Below are 17,292 nucleotides of genomic sequence, written 5' to 3'. Positions count from 1 at the left end.
TGCTTCGTTTTCATCTGAATTTCTTCTGAATCCAGCGAAGCACTTCTGAATGCTACTGAATTGCTTCAAAATCTTCTGAATCTACTGAAAATGAGTGATGGTCCACGGTCAGTAGCGGTTTTCGCGAAGCTGATAAGAGATAGTGGGTTGGTGTCTTCGCCAAAGTTGTAGTACCTGAGACCCTCTATCATTTTGCTCAAGATTGTTTTCTGTTATCTCTTATCAGTTGGGCGCAAATGAAAAACACACGCGTATAGCAAGGTTTTTTTTCTTATCATTTCTCGCGTTTTTCGCGACACTGATAAGAGATAACTGATAATAGTCTTCAGCAAAATGATAGAGGGTCTGAAGTACTACAACTTTGCCAAAGACACCAAACCTCTATCTGTTATCAGCATCGCGGAAATCATCACCGACCGAAGACCTTACTCATTTTCAGTAGATTCAGAAGATTTCGAAGCAATTCAGAAGCATTCAGAAGTGCTTCGCCGGATTCAGAAGAAATTCAGATGAAAACGAAGCAATTCAGGAGCATTCAGAAGTGCTTCGCCGGATTCAGAAGAAATTCAGAAAAAAGAAGCAAAACTGTCCGATTCATCAATGCTTTTTAGTAGCAATTCAGTAGCAAAAATTTACACCCGGGAATACTTAGACTATTAAACCTATACTTTATTTGAAAGAGCGTCCAAAACGTGACATTTAGTAATATGGTTTAGACATGTTTCAGTCAAGTACAGAGAGTCTACAGGCAAAAACATGTTTTGTGCTAGTGCTCACTTAATATCAAAACGGGAAAATTCATAGTAATTTCGACAATTCGACGAATTACCGAACGTTTTTTGTGTTTTCGGTAAAATGTCGAATTACCAACAATGTTCCAAAAATGTTGGTAAAATGGCATTTTACCAACTTTATGAATATAATGTCGGCAATTTGACGGTTTGCACGAATCACACACAACATTCGGTAATTTTAAATTCACTGGAAAAATCTCTAATGGAGCATTCAAAGAGTAGCGAAACACAAAAAACGTTCGGTAATTCGTCGAATTGCCGAATTTACTATGAACTTTTCCGTTTTGATATTGAGTGAGTGCAGAAATAACTTTTTGTGTCAACAGAATTTAAGTTTTGACCATTATAATTCTATATTTTTTGAAAACTGGTGAGTGTATTTTGTAGCTTAAGACGAGCTCTTTCAAATGAAAATAAGTTTATTTTGATGAATTATTCATATTTATTTATTTATTTATTTCACCGTCTAATCACAGACTGAATACCATTATACATTTCATTTACAATTTGACTTTTACACAAGTAGTGAGACACTTCCGAATCGAACGGCCTAGCCACCAGCCCTAATGGCTTCGAAGTGGCGTTCTGCGGCCCCCGACCGTGTTCACCACTATTCACTATACATACAATTCTTTGAAAATACTGTTGTCTAAGTTGAACACGTTTCTACTAAATATTTGCCTTGATGCTGGGTCCAAGAACGATTGCCTTACTTTGTTAAAATTTCTACACGCTACAATAAATGGCTGATTACGAGCATAAACCGTGACATAAGTTTCAATTCTAACTAAATCTCTATTTCTTACATTTCTTTGGTTTCTGTTGTCTAATCGTCTTGTATACACAATTCTTTCTCTAAGTGCTATGCAAATCAACTTTCCTAGGAGGAGATCATAGATAATTAATATTGAGGCATTTATACGCCGCCTCCAAAGTGGTTGAATATTCAAATTATCACATCTAAATTGATACGATGGCAACCTGTAATTAACATCTCTTTGGTAAATTCCTCTAAGTGCCCAGATTACAAAGTCTTTTTGAACTGATTCAATTTTGTCAATATCAGACTGGTGGTATGGATGCCACACTACACTAGCATACTCTAACTTCGATCGAACTAATGCACAATATAACATTTTTGCTGATTCTATAGTAAACTTGTTTTTCAGTGTTCGCTCAATAAAACCTAGTGCACCGTGTGCGCTAGCTACTGTCGTATCAATGTGAATGGTGAATGTGAGTTTCACGTCAAAAATGAAACCCAAGTCTCTGTGTGACTCAATTCTATCGAATTTGTGCTGCCCATTGTCTATCGTGTATTCATATTTACGTACGGTGATGTTCTTCGCATATGTCATGTCCCTTCGTTGTAGTAAATCTTAAGGCCGTTTGAAAAGCAGCTATCATCAGAAAACAAAAAACTAACTTTGGTACAAAAATATTTCAAATCGAAATCAACACAAATTCGATCATTTCTAAATAAAATTAACGAGGCGAGAACTGATAGTTTGTTTGTTTGTTATTATTAATCATTGTAAGCAAATACTAATTGATGTAACAGTCTTGCACTCTTTTCCGGCCCTGTTCTATTATAATATGTTCAGCCAGAGCTTGACGGTGTTAAATAAAATAAAATAAAATGAAAAATTGAAAAAAAGTTTCCACAATTCAAATAAGTATTTTCACAAATTGGATGATAATAAGTAGAAATGGTTTAGAATTAGATGATTCAATTGAAGTCAGAATAGGAGATGAGAAAATAAATAGAGTAAATAGCATTAAATATTTGGGCGTTATCATAGAAGAAACGCTATCATTTAAAGAACAGACCTCAATATGTACAAAAAGGCAATAAGCAAAACAAATCTACTATATAGAATATCAAAAAAATTAACCTTTTCAACCAAAAAAATTATTTTTAATTCAATCATTTTACCCAATTTGCAATATTGCTCGACAGTATATTTTACATGCAATCACGATTAAATTGAAAAAATGCAGAAAATTCAGAACAGAGCAATGAGAGTAATTTTAAACTGTGATATATACAAAATGATAAATGTACTTCTTCCGAAATATTTAAGCGATAATTTGATTTTTACAAGTGACGTACACACAAGACAAAGAACAAATAATGAATTAAGGCTGCCTAACTATAAATATGAAAAGACTAAAAAAAACTTATTCTACTAAACACGTTTAAACTAGAATGTAAAAAGCACATCATGGAAAATTTCAATTTATAAATGTAAACAAAAGAGCTAACGCTAATAAATATATACAATACAATGCATTTGGCGTGTCAATTGTAGAGATGATGCATTCAAATCAATGAATTTTTTTTTCTAATCGTCTACTCGGAATGTATCTACTGAACTGATTTGTTTTCTAGACGTGTTCTTTATTTTTTTTCGTTTTCTATATTTTCAGCACTCTAAAAATTACTATTATTATTTTTCGTTCAAATGATTCATTGCAAAATGTAACAAAAACCAGAGGTTGGTTGCACATAAATTTATTTATCTAAATTTCAAATATCAAATAAATTTATCCGATATTTTTCATGCGTTGTGTTGTTCTGACGGATTTGTAGTGCATAAACGAGACATCGACTGTTGTATTTGCAGCCAACTATTTATCGCTGGAATGAGATTTTTGTTTTGTTCATTTACCGTTATTTGTCAACAATTCTGCCACTGCGTACATAGTATATTTCCATGCGAAATGTGCAGAGACAATGCAAAAAGATAGGCAGATTTGTTTACAAACGACAAAAAATAAACAAAACAAAAATCTCATTCCAGCGATAAATAGTTGGCTGCGAATACAACAGCCGATGTCTCGTTTATGCACTGCAAATGCGTCAGAACAACACAACGCATGAAAAATATCGGATAAATTTATTTGATATTTGAAATTTATATAAATAAATTTATGTGCAACCAACCTCTGACAAAAACCACAGCTAAAACAAAACTACGAAAGAAGATTTAAACCAGAGCGTGTTTTCAGCTGACGTCAGTTTCATTTCAAATTTGACTTGGAATGCATAAAGGAATACGAATTTTGTACTGCAAATGCGTTAAAACAACGCAACGCATACTCGTCAGCAGCTAATATCAGCAGCTGACGTTAGTTAGTGCTGCTGACGTCAGCTCAAAACACGCTCTGATTTAAACTGAGTGCGCACCAATACATCCAATTTCATGTCCATCCATGCTATTCTTCGTTTATATGTATAGAAACTTCTATTAAACGTTCAACATCTATGCTGACTGACATTTGTGTACGCTAATCAAGCGACAAACAAACACGCACAAACACACACCAACAAGCGCATGACGATTGAACATTATTTCTGTTCTTACTCGTTTGCAGGCGATTGCTACATTCATATAGCAGCGTGTGAATGAAATGCAAACAGTCAACGTGCCGTTCTCTCCACTTATCGTAGCGGCACAAACATCTACTGTATTAAGACTCATAATAAAGCAAGCGTTTGACTGTATGCGAGAACAAAGCTGAAGGGGCGATGAAAGCTCTAACGCACGACAAAGTAACTTTGACAAATGATTTATATATGTAATGGTGCGTTAAAAGTGACAGAACAGAAATTGGCATCTCAGTTTAAATGTAGTTTAAATGCAAAAAAAAAGATTTCTTGTTATATTATAAAGTCAAATTCAGTTTTATTTCTTGATTCCGATTGCCATTCCAGACATAAAAGTTGTTTCTTTTTTATGCACACACTTTTTAAAAACTATTAAAAATAAAAAGAATTACATTGGTAATCCCGAACTTTTCCGTACCGTTGGCCTGCGTTGTCCGTATGTATTTTTGGCTATTTTTTGTGAATTTTCTTGAAATAAAGGCAGTGAAAATATAATAATAAAAATAAAGTGAAAAATCGGTCACTTTAACTAAAACTTCGACAAATTTGTATGAGAGGTACCCGTAAACCGGTTCTTATTGGCTTTAAACTTTCTGAGGTTTCATTTTTTGGAGAAAAAAAAAGATTCTGAAAGTTTCATGTTGATCGCATTTGCAGAAGTTTGGTTTTTGGCCCTAGATTTTTTTCAAGAAAATTTCGACAAAATTTGAGGACAAAAAATCAAATTTCTGCAAATGCGATCGACATGAAACTTTCAGAATCTTATTTTTTCTCCAAAAAATGGTACCTCAAAAAGTTTGAAGCCAATAAGAATCGGTTACGATTTACCTCTCATACAAAATTGTCCAAAAGTCGGTAATTTTAGTCAAAATTTCAAAAATTTCATATGGGAGATACGTACAGCGATAATTTGTGGTTACGAAATTGGTTAACTTTTCAATTCTATGGGCGCTGCCATATTGAAAATTCACGTGCGATATGGTGCACGCACTCAATAGTTCCACTTATTTTAATAAGGAATCTCTATAGGTGGCGCTGCCACATCGTCATTGACATCGAGTCAAATATTTTCAAATATAATAACATTGTTTATATAGGCTTTTATCAGAGTACGGGGAGATACCCGTAAATCGATTCCGATTGGTTTCAAACTTCTCCAGAGTCTTATTTTTCTCCCAAAAAATGAAATCCCAGAAAGTTTGAAGCCAATCGGAGACGATTTACGGGTACCTCCCATACAAAAGTGTCAATTTTTTAAGGTTTTTCTTAGGGCAAGTACCCCAGGATCAAATCAAAAATGGCTCATGTTCGAACTTAAACTAAGTTTATTGGATACAACACTTTTGGCATTTCCAGATTTTGATTATCTCAATTATTTTTTGAGTTATCGTGTTAACAAACAGCTACGACGACAACGACGACGGCACACGGAAAAGTGTCTCAAAAAGTGGTTTTCTACGCGTTTCATGAGATTTTATGATGATCTAAGCTAATTTTGCGAAAAAAGTTTTCGGGACCAATTCCTATACTTTCCCTTGACACGTTATGTACGGAAAAGTAAAAGATAAAGAAGAGAGGGAGAGAGAGAGAGAGAGAGAGAGAGAGAGAGAGAGAGAGAGAGAGAGTGTCCTTGATCTTTAGGTAGTTAGTGTGGCGCAAGGTACGAATGCTCTCACCCACCGCTATATCATTGCGTACAGTAGGCGAAGGGCTTATAATATCTTCAAATATTTCAAATATAGAGCATTATTTGTTTACAAAATGCATCTTGATATTTCGTATGTTTGACATATTTGGCTATATTTCAAATATTTCATATATTTCAAAATTGAGAGAAATATTTCATAATTCATATATTGGGTATACAAATGAGTCTTTGCCGTTTGTCAAAAGATGGCGCCAGCAGTAAATGCTGGGCAAAAGTCACATGTCAGAAACGTCATATCGGAGGCTTAGACATTTGTCAACAACTCCTCATCATTACATTTGTGAATTTTTATCGGCATCAAAAATAAAGCCCCAAAAATTGGTTTTCCGAGGCAACATTTTTGAGCGACCTTTCACCGAAAATGTCAAAAATTTCTAAGAAGCAGTTGAATTCGAATACCCGCCATGCTCCCGCTGTATTCTTCAGAAATTGCGCCTTCTGACTATCACTTGTTTCAGACGATTCAAAATCACCTAGGTGGAGAACGGTTCGATTTTTTTCAAAAACTCGAAAAATGGGTCGATTCATAAATTGCCCCGAAAAATGGGGGGATCTTCGACTTTGTTTTTCGTATACTGCCAGAAAGATGGGAAAAAGTAGTGGCTAGCGATGGACAATACCCTAAAGAATAAATATGTAACCATTTTTCACAATAAACATTCGAAAATTTAAAAAAAACGGCAAAGACTCATTTGTACACCTAATAGATATAGTCAAAATAATATCGGGTAATACCAATAAACGTCAAAATGTGGCTTAAATATGCCTTAAATATATCAAATATTCCAAATATTTGAAATATGACGGAATATGACTGAAATATAGAAATATATGAAAATATTGCCGTATTTCAGGCGTCGCAAGCCCTTCGCAGTAGGACAGTTTGCGTATCCATTCACGATATCGTAAATGGTTGATAGGAAAGTGCTTGACCAAAATGGGAAATTGTCTGACCAAAATGGGAAAATGTTTGACGAAAATCGGAAATTTTTTGACCAAAAACCGGAAAATGTTTGACCAAAATGGGAAAATGTTTGACGAAAATCGGAAAATTCTTGACCAAAGTGGTGGGAAATTGTTTGACCGAAATGGGAAAATGTTCGACGAAAATGGGAAAATGTTTGACGAAAATCGGAAAATGTTTGACCAAAATCGGAAAATGTTTGACGAACCAAATTTTATTCAAAAAAATGGAAAAACAACACATTTAGGATATGAAAATTTAGGTCTGGACCCATTAAAGGCATCTTGTCTTTGTTAGTTTTAAGATAAAAATAACTGGAATTTTTTATTCGCATATTGCGAATTGGTCTATATTGCTTTCACAATTTTAGAGATTCTATTATGAGCTGAATCTACTTCGAATTGAATATGTGTAAATCGCTATCTCAGTTTGGCGTTAGAGTAATGACGTGGCATAGTGTGAGGTGTTTTCAAGCAATGCAAAGATAAACGGTTTCGTGGTTCATATCACAATCGAATCCGATGGAGAACGAAAGTTCCCGACGATTCGATGACTGAAAGCAACAGAGCTGTTATAGGCACCCAAAAAGAGCCGGTACCGAAATAGGTGCGCGCGCTCTTTATAAGTGCCGGCACCCAACACGATGTAATGTTCAAGTGCCGCACTCAATAATTTTTTTTATATTTTGAAACATCAAAAATGACAAAAAAATTAGAATTCTTATACTTTATTTATTTTTTTTAGTTTTTACACAGTTTGACTACGTCAATAATCAAATTCATTGTTGAAACGTCAAATTTTGAGTACTGTCAAATTCAGTATATAAGTGCAGTCAAATCATGTGTTAATATGAATTAGACAGTTCTCAAAATGTAGAAACTAAAAAACAATGAATAAACTAAAATAATTTTATTTTTTTTTTTGTGATTTTTGATGTTTAAAAATACAGAAAAAAATATTGAGTGCGGCACTTGAACATTACATGGTGTTGGGTGCCGGCACTCATAAAGAGCGCGCGCACCTATTTCGGTGCCCGCTCTTTCTCGGTGCCTATAACAGCTCTGGAAAGCAATTTCAGCATGGAAAAAACACACTGTTCTAACGAACACAGTGTAAACAAGACCGCAGAGCTTCGCTTCGCTCCGCTCCGCTCTGCGTTCTTGAGTTTTTAGTTACTTAATCTATTTTGTTGTTTCACAACAAACTATTTTTTTGGCGCACTACATGAAATTTATTTCATCAAAGTAACTTTGAAGTAATATATGTATAAGAAACAAATAAAATGTATGATACTAATGTATGATAAAATATAGTTTGGAAAAATAAAAAAAATGTATGTCAATCTTTTATGTATATATGAAGTGTTATATATTAAATCTTCATTAGTGCACCGGTTCTAAATCAAATAAAGAATATGAGCATATAATTCAAATCCACCAACATTTGTTTGAGTAGTCAAACTTGACCGAGAAAAAAAAAGCAGATTAGTAGCTCTACATTTCATGTAGTGCTAAAAATGGTCATTCAACTCATAATACAATCTCTAAAATTGTGAATAAAAATAACTGTAATTTATCACAGGTTTTAGATAATTTAACTTGAAAACTATTCATAGTTCACAATATTTCAATATGGTATTCGTTTGAATACTTGAGCAAATCTAAGGAAAATATTGAGCATTTTAATATCAACTTTACCGCTGAACGAGAATGCACTATGAAATTTATTATGTATATTAATAGATGTTAACCAAAGAATATTTTTTTAAATTTATATAGTACAATGTATTGTAGTTCGTTGGATGGGAGGAGGAGAATTATGATTAATTATATTATTTATGTTGTGAGAGAGGTAGGAGGATTTTATATGCGCGATTTCTGCTCCACTAGTATTTTGTCTGGGATATACCCTGGCTGGGTTTCCGCCACTAAAGAAGGATTCTCTATTCTTATTCACATTCTTTTTATTATTATTATTATTATTATTCTGCACCATACAGCGTTTCTTCGCCAGAGGTGGTTTATTTGATATGAATATTCTTTTATATATTTACATTATATTACATTAATTGAATTGCTACACAGAGAAAAATAAAATCATTTTCGCGTAGCAAAATATTGTAATGTGACGAATTCCAACACATGTTGAGATTTTCACAAGAAATGTTTTGTTCCATATTCACTCAGTGAATGAGGAAATTTAACTCAAGTATTTGTCAATTGAGTGACCGTTTGCATACGTTGCCCAATTTGACAAGTAGTTTCACTCAGTTTTGAGATTGTCATTTGTGTATATTTGCATAAAATTTATTACTCTCTCCATAATCTATTTCTTTTAAAATATTCATTATTTCTCTGTTTAACAGTATTTGTACTCGTGTCAAAATCAATTAAAAAAGTATCACAGACTGGAGTAGGAACATTATGATAATACTTATTTTCTTTATGAGTTAAAGGTGGCTTAATTGGCACCAAATTGTTATAAAAATCATTCTAAGCATTGTTTACCCATTTTTCCGCGCCACAATTGAATGCATTTATACAAAATATTATTATATGGCACGAACACATCGAGAATTTAGAATGGAATCAAAAAATATTGGGAGTGTGAATTAATTCGTGACGTTTTTTTTTAATTGAAGCTTTATTTCGAAAAAATGTTTATACATTCAATGTTCAAAGTATTGTCCATCGCTAGACACTACATTCTGCCATCTTTCTGGCAACTTATGGATTCCATCCCGGAAAAACTGTGCCGGCTTGGCGGCCAAAAACGTGTCAAGCCAATTTTTGATTCCTTGAACTGAAGTGAAGCGTGTTCCGGTGAGGGCATTCTGCATGGATCGAAACAAGTGATAGTCGGAAGGAGCAAGGTCTGGGCTATAAAGGGGGTGGGGTAAAACATGCCATCCGACGTTCTCCACCTAATTTTTGACCGGTTGAGTGCGATGAGGCCGGGCATTGTCATCATGGAATATTATGGGCTCGTGTCTGGTCGCATATTCCGGCTTGTTTTGCTTTGATTGCTGCGTTCAATTTGATCAATTGTCGTCAATAGCGTTCACCATTGATGCTTTCACCAGGTTTTAGCAGCTCATAGTAGAGCACTCCCTTCTGATCCCACCAAATAGAAAGCATTACCTTGGCGCCATGGATATTTGGCTTGGCCGTCGATGTTGATGCATGGCCGGGCTTAACCCACAATTTTTTTCGTTTTGGATTATCGTAGTGGATCCATTTTTCATCACCAGTAACAACTTGATGCAAAAACGACCTTTTTTTGAAGCGTTCAAGCAACATTTCTGACATGCAAAATCGACGTTCCACGTCTCTTGGCTTCAATTCGTATGGTATTCAATTTCCTTGCTTTTGGATCATTCCCAGATTATGCAAACGTTTTGCAATGGTTGAGCGATCAACTCCCAATGAATCTGCAAGTTCTTCTTGCGTTTGGCACGAATCTTGGTCGAGTAATGCCTCCAATTCTTCATCTTCAAACTTTTTTGGCTGTCCTGGCCGCTCCTCGTCTTCTAAGCCAAAATCACCACTTTTAAATCGTGCAAACCACTTTTGACACGTTCGCTCAGCTAGAGCATGGTCACCATAAACTTCCACTAAAATTCGATGACTTTCGGCTGCACTTTTCTTCATCATAAAACAATGAAGAAGAACGCCCCGTAAAAACACTTCATCTGGCACGAAATTCGACATTTCCAATTGAATAAAAAATGTTATTGTTTACGCTTCAATCAAATGACACAGACTAAAAAAGACGCGTAATGACAGTAGCTTTCCAATGAATATTTGGAAAAATGGAATAATAATCTATTAACGCCATCTTTTGTCAAACGGCACAAATTAATTCACACTCCCAATATATTCAATTTTTTTTAACAAATTCACATTTTTTAAAGTAAAATTCGGTTGGTCAAGCGTTTTCCGATTTTCGTCAAACATTCTCCGATTTTCGTCAAACATTTTCCCATTTTGGTCAGACAATTTCCCACCACTTTGGTCAAGCATTTTCCGATTTTCGACAAACATTTTCCGATTTTGGTCAAACATTTTCCGATTTTTGGTCAAACATTTTCCGATTTTCGTCGAACATTTTCCGATTTTCGTCAAACATTTTCCCATTTTGGTCGTACACTTTCCCATTTTGGTCTAGCAAAATCAATTTAACCATCGTAAATAAATACAATTGTTGCATTTACTCTCCTTTTTTCTAATGATAACATATCAAGGGCCTCGGGTCGCTTATTGTATTCGGTGATATATCCGTTGGCCGCTGTCCGATACTCTCTTCTGGCAAACTGAGTAAATTTCCTCAAAACTCCCTCGATCTTGTCGATATGTACGGCATAAGTTAGTAGCCATACGACGTTACAGTACTTGAGATGAGACTGAACCAATGCGAAATACAACGTTTTGAGCGTTTGTTCATCGCCTATGTCGTAGCAAAATCTCCTGATGAAACCAAGGGCAGCCGTTGCTTTCGATGTAATTGCGTCGATGTGCTTGACAAAACTAAGTTTTTGGTCAATGATGACGCCGAGATCTTTGTGGTCCGATACGTACTTGAAAATGAAATCACCGTATTTGTAACTTGTATCGATAACGTCCTTCTTTTTAGTGGTGATTGTAAGGACGGCGCATTTGTCGAGGTTGAGGTGCAAATTGTTTACGTCGCACCAGGCCTTCAGTTTATCGATGGCCCGCTGAAGCACTTCCGCATCCGTGGTCGAGTGGATGATTTTGGCGATTTTTACATCAACGGCGAACAAGGAAATGAACACGTCGTCCATTTCGTCCACTATGTCATTGATGAATAACAAAAATGATGTGGGTCCGAGATGACTTCCCTGTGGTACGCCAGATGATACGCTGAATTCGTTCGGCTCGCTGCTTCCATACTTAACGAATTGTGTTCTGTTTGACAGGTATGACTCCACCCAAGCAAGAAGATTTTCTGGCAGGTTGAACGATCTGAGTTTCAGAATCAATCTCTTGTGATTAACTCTGTCAAACGCTTTTCTGAAGTCCGTGTAGAGAACGTCCACTTGCGCACCAGAATTTATGCCTCTCTGGGCATAGTAGATAAATTCAATGAGATTAGATGCAGTGGATCTGGACTTCATAAAGCCATGTTGCTTTTTGGTGATTTTGATCACTTTTGATAGTTCTCTATTTTCGATCTGGCCCCCTTTTTGAAAATGGGAGATACACTCGGGTGTTTCCATTTGTCAGGGAAATGGCCAGTTGACAATGATTCGTTGAAGGTCTCGGTGAGTGGAGCCGCCAAATGACTCGCACAATTCTTTAGTATCAACGGGTGCATACCATCAGGACCCGCACCTTTCTTGGTATTCACGGCTTGTAGCTCTTCGAGCACAAAATTGATGTCGAGCTGGAATTCCTCAGTTTGCTGTGACTCATCGGCAGGCGATTGTTGAACGCCTTGAGTCGTTGAGGTATCGTAGTTGCTACTGAAGAAATTTGCAAACAGGTTCGCCTGTTCAGTTTCGTTTGCCGTGCGCACATCACCAAGTTGCATGGCTTTTGGTTTGTTGTCAGTACTCTTCTTCGAATTTACATATTGCCAACATCTCGATGCATCATGCTTGAGCCAGGATTTCATTTTGTCCACGTATGTGTTGTACAGTTCCGTGTTCAGTTTATCAAGCTCACGTGATGCGAAAATATACTTCCATTCAAACGACTGATGGTAGCCGGATCGTCTGTAGCGTTTCCATGCCTTATTCTCCCTATTTTCCAATGTTATTAGGAATTTGTTTTTCCACGGACATTTATATGCAATTCAATTTGAAAATGACTAATGAACTTTGTGATTTCGATTTAAAACATATTTATAAAATTCATTTCATATGTATGTGAAACAAAAGAAACTGGCTAGTATTAGAGAGTGAAAGAATGAAATGAAGAAAATCCGAACGAAAAGTGATGGCAAAAACCGAATTTTTTCCAGTTCGGACCCACACAGGCAATATCAAATAGACTGTCAATTTTCTTCATAACATTTCACTACAAAGAAGCATTTTTTTATCGATTAATTTGTAAATAAATAATATTGTCAAGTATCACATACGAAAATCCATTTACATTAGGGCACTGCATCAATTGCAAACATATATGAATTCTTTCAAGAAAGTATTTTATTTTCGGCCCATTCAATGCGTTTATTTATTCATATCGCCAATACCACCACTAATTAATCAAATTGATTATATAGACACCGTTAGAACTATTTATAGACAAACATAACAACAACAATAAAACTGTCAAATAGGAATAATAACAAATCATGAAACAAGAAGTTATCGCTTCGAAATATGTTCAACATTTACCTATGTGTTGGGCAACAAATCAAAACAAATCATATGTCAATTATCAAAAAAATCGAAAACTGATTTTCATACAGACTCGACACATGCAACGGTTGTATACAAAAACAAAACAAAAGCAATGATTTTATCGATGAATAAGACTGAATTTCTATATAAAATTAACAAGTAACAAATACTTTGACAGATGAATTTATATTGTACATTTAGTTGCTAACATTAAAAAGAATTTAATTTAAAAGAGAAAGCAAAAACAAACCAAGTCTTTTATTTTATTTTTCAGTTTTGAATGCATCGTTAAGTGAATGAGCATAACCGTCACATTCAAAATTTTGAGCCATTTGAATGGAAAGGTTTTTTGATCAGTTGTTCGGTTGTAAGGTTTTCACTTTTCCTAACTGTCACTTATCTATTGAAACCATATCATCTCATAGCTAAATCATAATTTAATTTCTTTTAGTTCATATCAATGGAAAATGTTCGGTTTTTGTATGTGTGACACCGGTCAAGTGCTCCGTTCAGGATTGTTCTTCCATTGTTCAGGCAATGAAGGAAGATGCCGCTCGCCGTTGCATATCGAATGCTGTATTTCGGAAATACACTATGAAGGCGAACAACGTTTTTGCGGTTACTGCGATTGGAGCCCAAGCGAAAATTTTTTAAGTTTATTACTTGATGGATTAAACCACATTGCGGTGAGATTTCTGAATATCTCTCGTAGAGAATTGTATAGAGCAATCGAAGCAAACGATCAAAATGCGGAATTATTGTTGCGATCTCGTGATCGAGGATTTCTGAAGATTCAAATTGAGATTACTGAACTCCATCTCTCTTTGTTAGGTTAATGTAAGTATTTCGAAGATTTTTTTTCGTTTTTAATTTATCTTTCAATCATGTAACATATACTTACTATTTACATTTTTCATTGAAATATCATTTTAGTTAAACAACATTCTGCATGTCATCATCATTGCATGCTACCAAACGTCAAGTTCGGATTGTAAAAAAACTACAACAAAACAGTTGTATTTCTCACTGATCAATTCAAATCAACTTTATTTTACAGTCGCGAATGAAATAAATTGCATTTTCATGGTATAATATGAATTGTTGTTTTATTCATTGTCATCATTTTTGGTTGATTTGAAATTTCGGCTTTAGTTTTGGATCGGTCCTGGTTTGGACTCAGCTCCGGTTTTCTTTTCCATTTCAATTACTTCGTTGTTGTTTTTGACATCTCTGTCATTATCTACAAGTAAATTCAACAGTGTTTGAAACTCAAGATTTGCGGGAAAAAACATATAGTCTTACAATTGGGAAAATACAACGGAAGCATTTTCTCACATTCCAGATCAAATTCCGATGGAGGCCCTTGGAGAGGTCCACTTTGGATCGTGATAACACTGTTTTTATCTGCATTTATAACAAATGAACACTTGAAATAAACTAACAAAATTTTTGCGAAATTATGTTTTCATACCATCCTTCGACATTTCAGCAAACAACTTCCCCATTGGCCCAGGCACCACGACTTCGATTGGTGGACCATTGTAGACTGAACGTGGACGCTTTGCTTTCAGCTCCTCAATTTGTTTCCTCAGACATTGTATATTCTCATCTGCTTTTTTATTCCATTCAGCTGTTCCTTCTTCGAAGGGATTTTCTAGCTTATATTTGTTCAATATGTCCGAAAGTTTTCGTTTGCGAAGTGTTGAATTGGAAGTTTTTTCATGCTGCAAAAATGAGAAGAAAAGCATTGTAGTGTTGTAATATTGCAAATCTTTCTTGTTTTTGTGCACCCACCTCATCCATTTTTGATATTCTCACAAAACAATATCGATTCAAAAACAAATGCAGAGTAAATATATTTGTACTGTCACAACAAAGGAATATACATATATGACGACATTTCGAAGACATGTCATGGTACAAGACCAAAGACACCAAACTATAAATCGGGCAATACTTGTCTGTCTCTAATTATCTGCCTGTGTATATGTATGCTTACGCTTACAAATAAAAATCGTTCACTTTCACGACACTGTGCGATTGGGGCAGTTATGTGAGTTTGTCTGTATTGTCAAAAGAGAGCGTTGTTCGTGTGCGTTGGTATGCGTCTGTATTTGTGGTATACAAATGTCCGAAAGCAGGAATTTCCAGTGGCACTACTGCTAGAAAAAACAAAACACCAATTCAAAGTGCACAGTGAATTTTTACGTCCAACTAACAGCAAAACAATAGTTTTCCTTTCTTTTGCTGCTTAAAAATTTATTTATTAACCCAGTCAGTTAATTTTTAGAGCAAATGTAAAAAAATAAACCGATTTCCAACCAATGCAAATAAATTTCATTCGATTGAATTTGTTTTTGTAACTCACAACGTTCATATGTGTATGTGTGTGTAAAAACATCCAATGAGTAATAAAATCAAGTGCTGCTGCGTCTCGACTACCATATAAACAAATACGAGCAGGAACGAAAAAAAAGAAACCTATTCACACACCTTCAAACGAGTAGTAGAGAGTAGAAGGTGCATCTGGCCATCGTTGTTGACTTTTATATGTCAACGGCGTTCGCGTTAGTCATCGCCAAACAACTTTGTGTTATTGTTGCATACAGACTGCAAGTTTAAGTGAAGAAAGAAGAAACCTAGCATTATTTTGGATTTTATTTTTGCTTTCAATGTTTCAAAGAAAATTTTCAACGAAAAATCGGTATAAAACAGATCAAACCAAAAAAACATGGGTACGATTGGTGATTTTGGTACGCTTTCGCTAAAATGGGATTCAAAAAATTTGAAAATTCGTACGATGTTGGTGGAGAAAACACTTGAGCCAATTGTGTTGCAAGTTACAACATTGGTCAACACAAAAGGACTCAGCAAAAAGAAGAAAGGTCGGTTAATTGCATTCAAAACAAATTGAACTGTGTTTGCTTTAGATATAAAAAAAAATTGTGAAACGAAAGCATTGGCCATTGAACCATTTCCTCTCTCTATGTGTGTGCGTGTGTGCTATGCAATAAATGAAATGTTCTAACGAAAACATTGTGCAGATTTAATGGCTTTGCTTTCTTCATCATTCGCAATTTGCAATCATAAAAAATTGCTCTTTTTTCTGCACTCAAACACAATGGTTTTCTCACATCAACTCAATGAGTGTGTGACATTAAGACGTTTCAAGTGAGATAGGTCAACGACTCAGAGAGACAGAAAAAAATATCTGCGGTTTTTTCATTGCTCATTTATTTGCAGTAAAAAAATGCAATGATATTTCATGATATTATTTTTTTCTCTCTCCCTTTTCATTCAAATTTATTAGGTAAATCCAAGCGTGCAAGTGTACTGGTTTTGGCGGTGGAAAAAGCGACCGAGAATTTCATTGAACGCGGTGAATGAATTGCCAATGAAAACCCGGATATTAACCTTTACACCGTGAATGGTTTTTTCCACATATATCCGTGAATCTTTGGTCAGATTGACCCATAATGCATTTTATATGGAAATCGGCTATTTTTCATGCAAATTAACTGGCACAACACTGGTATTTTATGGAAAATCAATTTTATTCGACTTTATTGGTTTGAATGTGTAGTTTATGAATCACATGTGAGTACACATGTGTGGATTACATATGTTTTGGTAGAAAAAATAGTAGAAAAAAAAGTATGTTTAACACTATGACTGTTCTTCATATTTGCAACTGTTCTTGGAGGACTCCAGGGCCCCATATGTATTTCATATGAAATCTGGACTGCTATAAGAGATAACAAATTAGTGTCTGGAGCAAAGTTGTAATACTCGAGGTTTGCTATAATTTGGTTGCAACAAATATTGCTTATCTCTTATCAGTTTCGCGAAAAATGATAAGCAAAAACTCGCGTTTTTCGCGTTTTTTCGCGTAACTTATAAGAGATATCGACTTGATGTCTTTGACAAAGTTGTAGTACTCAAGCTGTTCTACAACTTTACCGAAGACGTTATTTCTTATCAGTTTCGCGGAATACGCGAGAAACCGCAGAAAACCGCGAAAAACGCGTTTTTTCCTTATCATTTTTCACGGAACTGATAAGAGAT

At 35.1% G+C, this 17,292-nt stretch overlaps 2 protein-coding genes across 19 annotated transcripts in view; one reads left to right on the top strand and one right to left on the bottom strand.

The window, feature by feature from the left end:
- The window catches only part of LOC129572722 (importin-5-like), an 18,703-nt gene extending 4,382 nt beyond the window's left edge, over window positions 1–14,321 (top strand). For 3 of the 18 annotated variants that reach the window (XM_055452742.1, XM_055452750.1, XM_055452748.1), the window contains one exon: window positions 1–3,083. This exon is cut by the window's left edge and continues 832 nt beyond it. Coding sequence is in view for 11 of the 18 variants with exons in the window: in XM_055452753.1 (XP_055308728.1) it covers window positions 1,964–2,021 (58 nt within the window). In the remaining 7 variants the exon portion in view is untranslated. Of the gene's footprint in view, window positions 3,084–4,172; window positions 5,070–13,501; window positions 13,600–13,678; window positions 14,065–14,160 lie in introns of those variants that run through there. The other 15 variants (XM_055452745.1, XM_055452751.1, XM_055452754.1 and 12 more) reach the window with 7 other exon arrangements.
- On the bottom strand, window positions 14,242–15,395 carry LOC129572724 (uncharacterized). Its single transcript, XM_055452758.1, has 4 exons — window positions 15,022–15,395; window positions 14,699–14,951; window positions 14,530–14,631; window positions 14,242–14,467 (listed from the first exon to the last, which is right to left on the bottom strand). The coding sequence occupies exons 1-4, from the start codon at window positions 15,136–15,138 to the stop codon at window positions 14,376–14,378; spliced, it is 564 nt and encodes a 187-aa protein (XP_055308733.1). The 5' UTR covers window positions 15,139–15,395; the 3' UTR covers window positions 14,242–14,375.
- Window positions 15,396–17,292: the final 1,897 nt, after the last annotated feature.

The sequence above is a fragment of the Sitodiplosis mosellana genome, unplaced genomic scaffold (genome assembly GCF_009176505.1).
Source record: "Sitodiplosis mosellana isolate CC-2019 unplaced genomic scaffold, AAFC_SMos_1.0 Smas_scaffold_5432, whole genome shotgun sequence".
Taxonomy (NCBI): Eukaryota; Metazoa; Arthropoda; class Insecta; order Diptera; family Cecidomyiidae; genus Sitodiplosis; species Sitodiplosis mosellana.
Note: the sequence above shows the minus strand (reverse complement) of the source record. Positions and strands in the feature narration are given on the sequence as shown.

Excerpts from the sequence above, each read along its gene's own strand:
- LOC129572724 (XM_055452758.1), bottom strand. The coding sequence starts at position 15,138 with ATGTCTTCGAAATGTCGTCATATATGTATATTCCTTTGTTGTGACAGT. Across the intron at positions 14,632-14,698 it reads TGCTGAAATGTCGAAGGATG|ATAAAAACAGTGTTATCACG; the intron begins GTATGAAAACAT and ends TTATAAATGCAG. Across the intron at positions 14,468-14,529 it reads TCCGTTGTATTTTCCCAATT|ATAATGACAGAGATGTCAAA; the intron begins GTAAGACTATAT and ends ATTTACTTGTAG.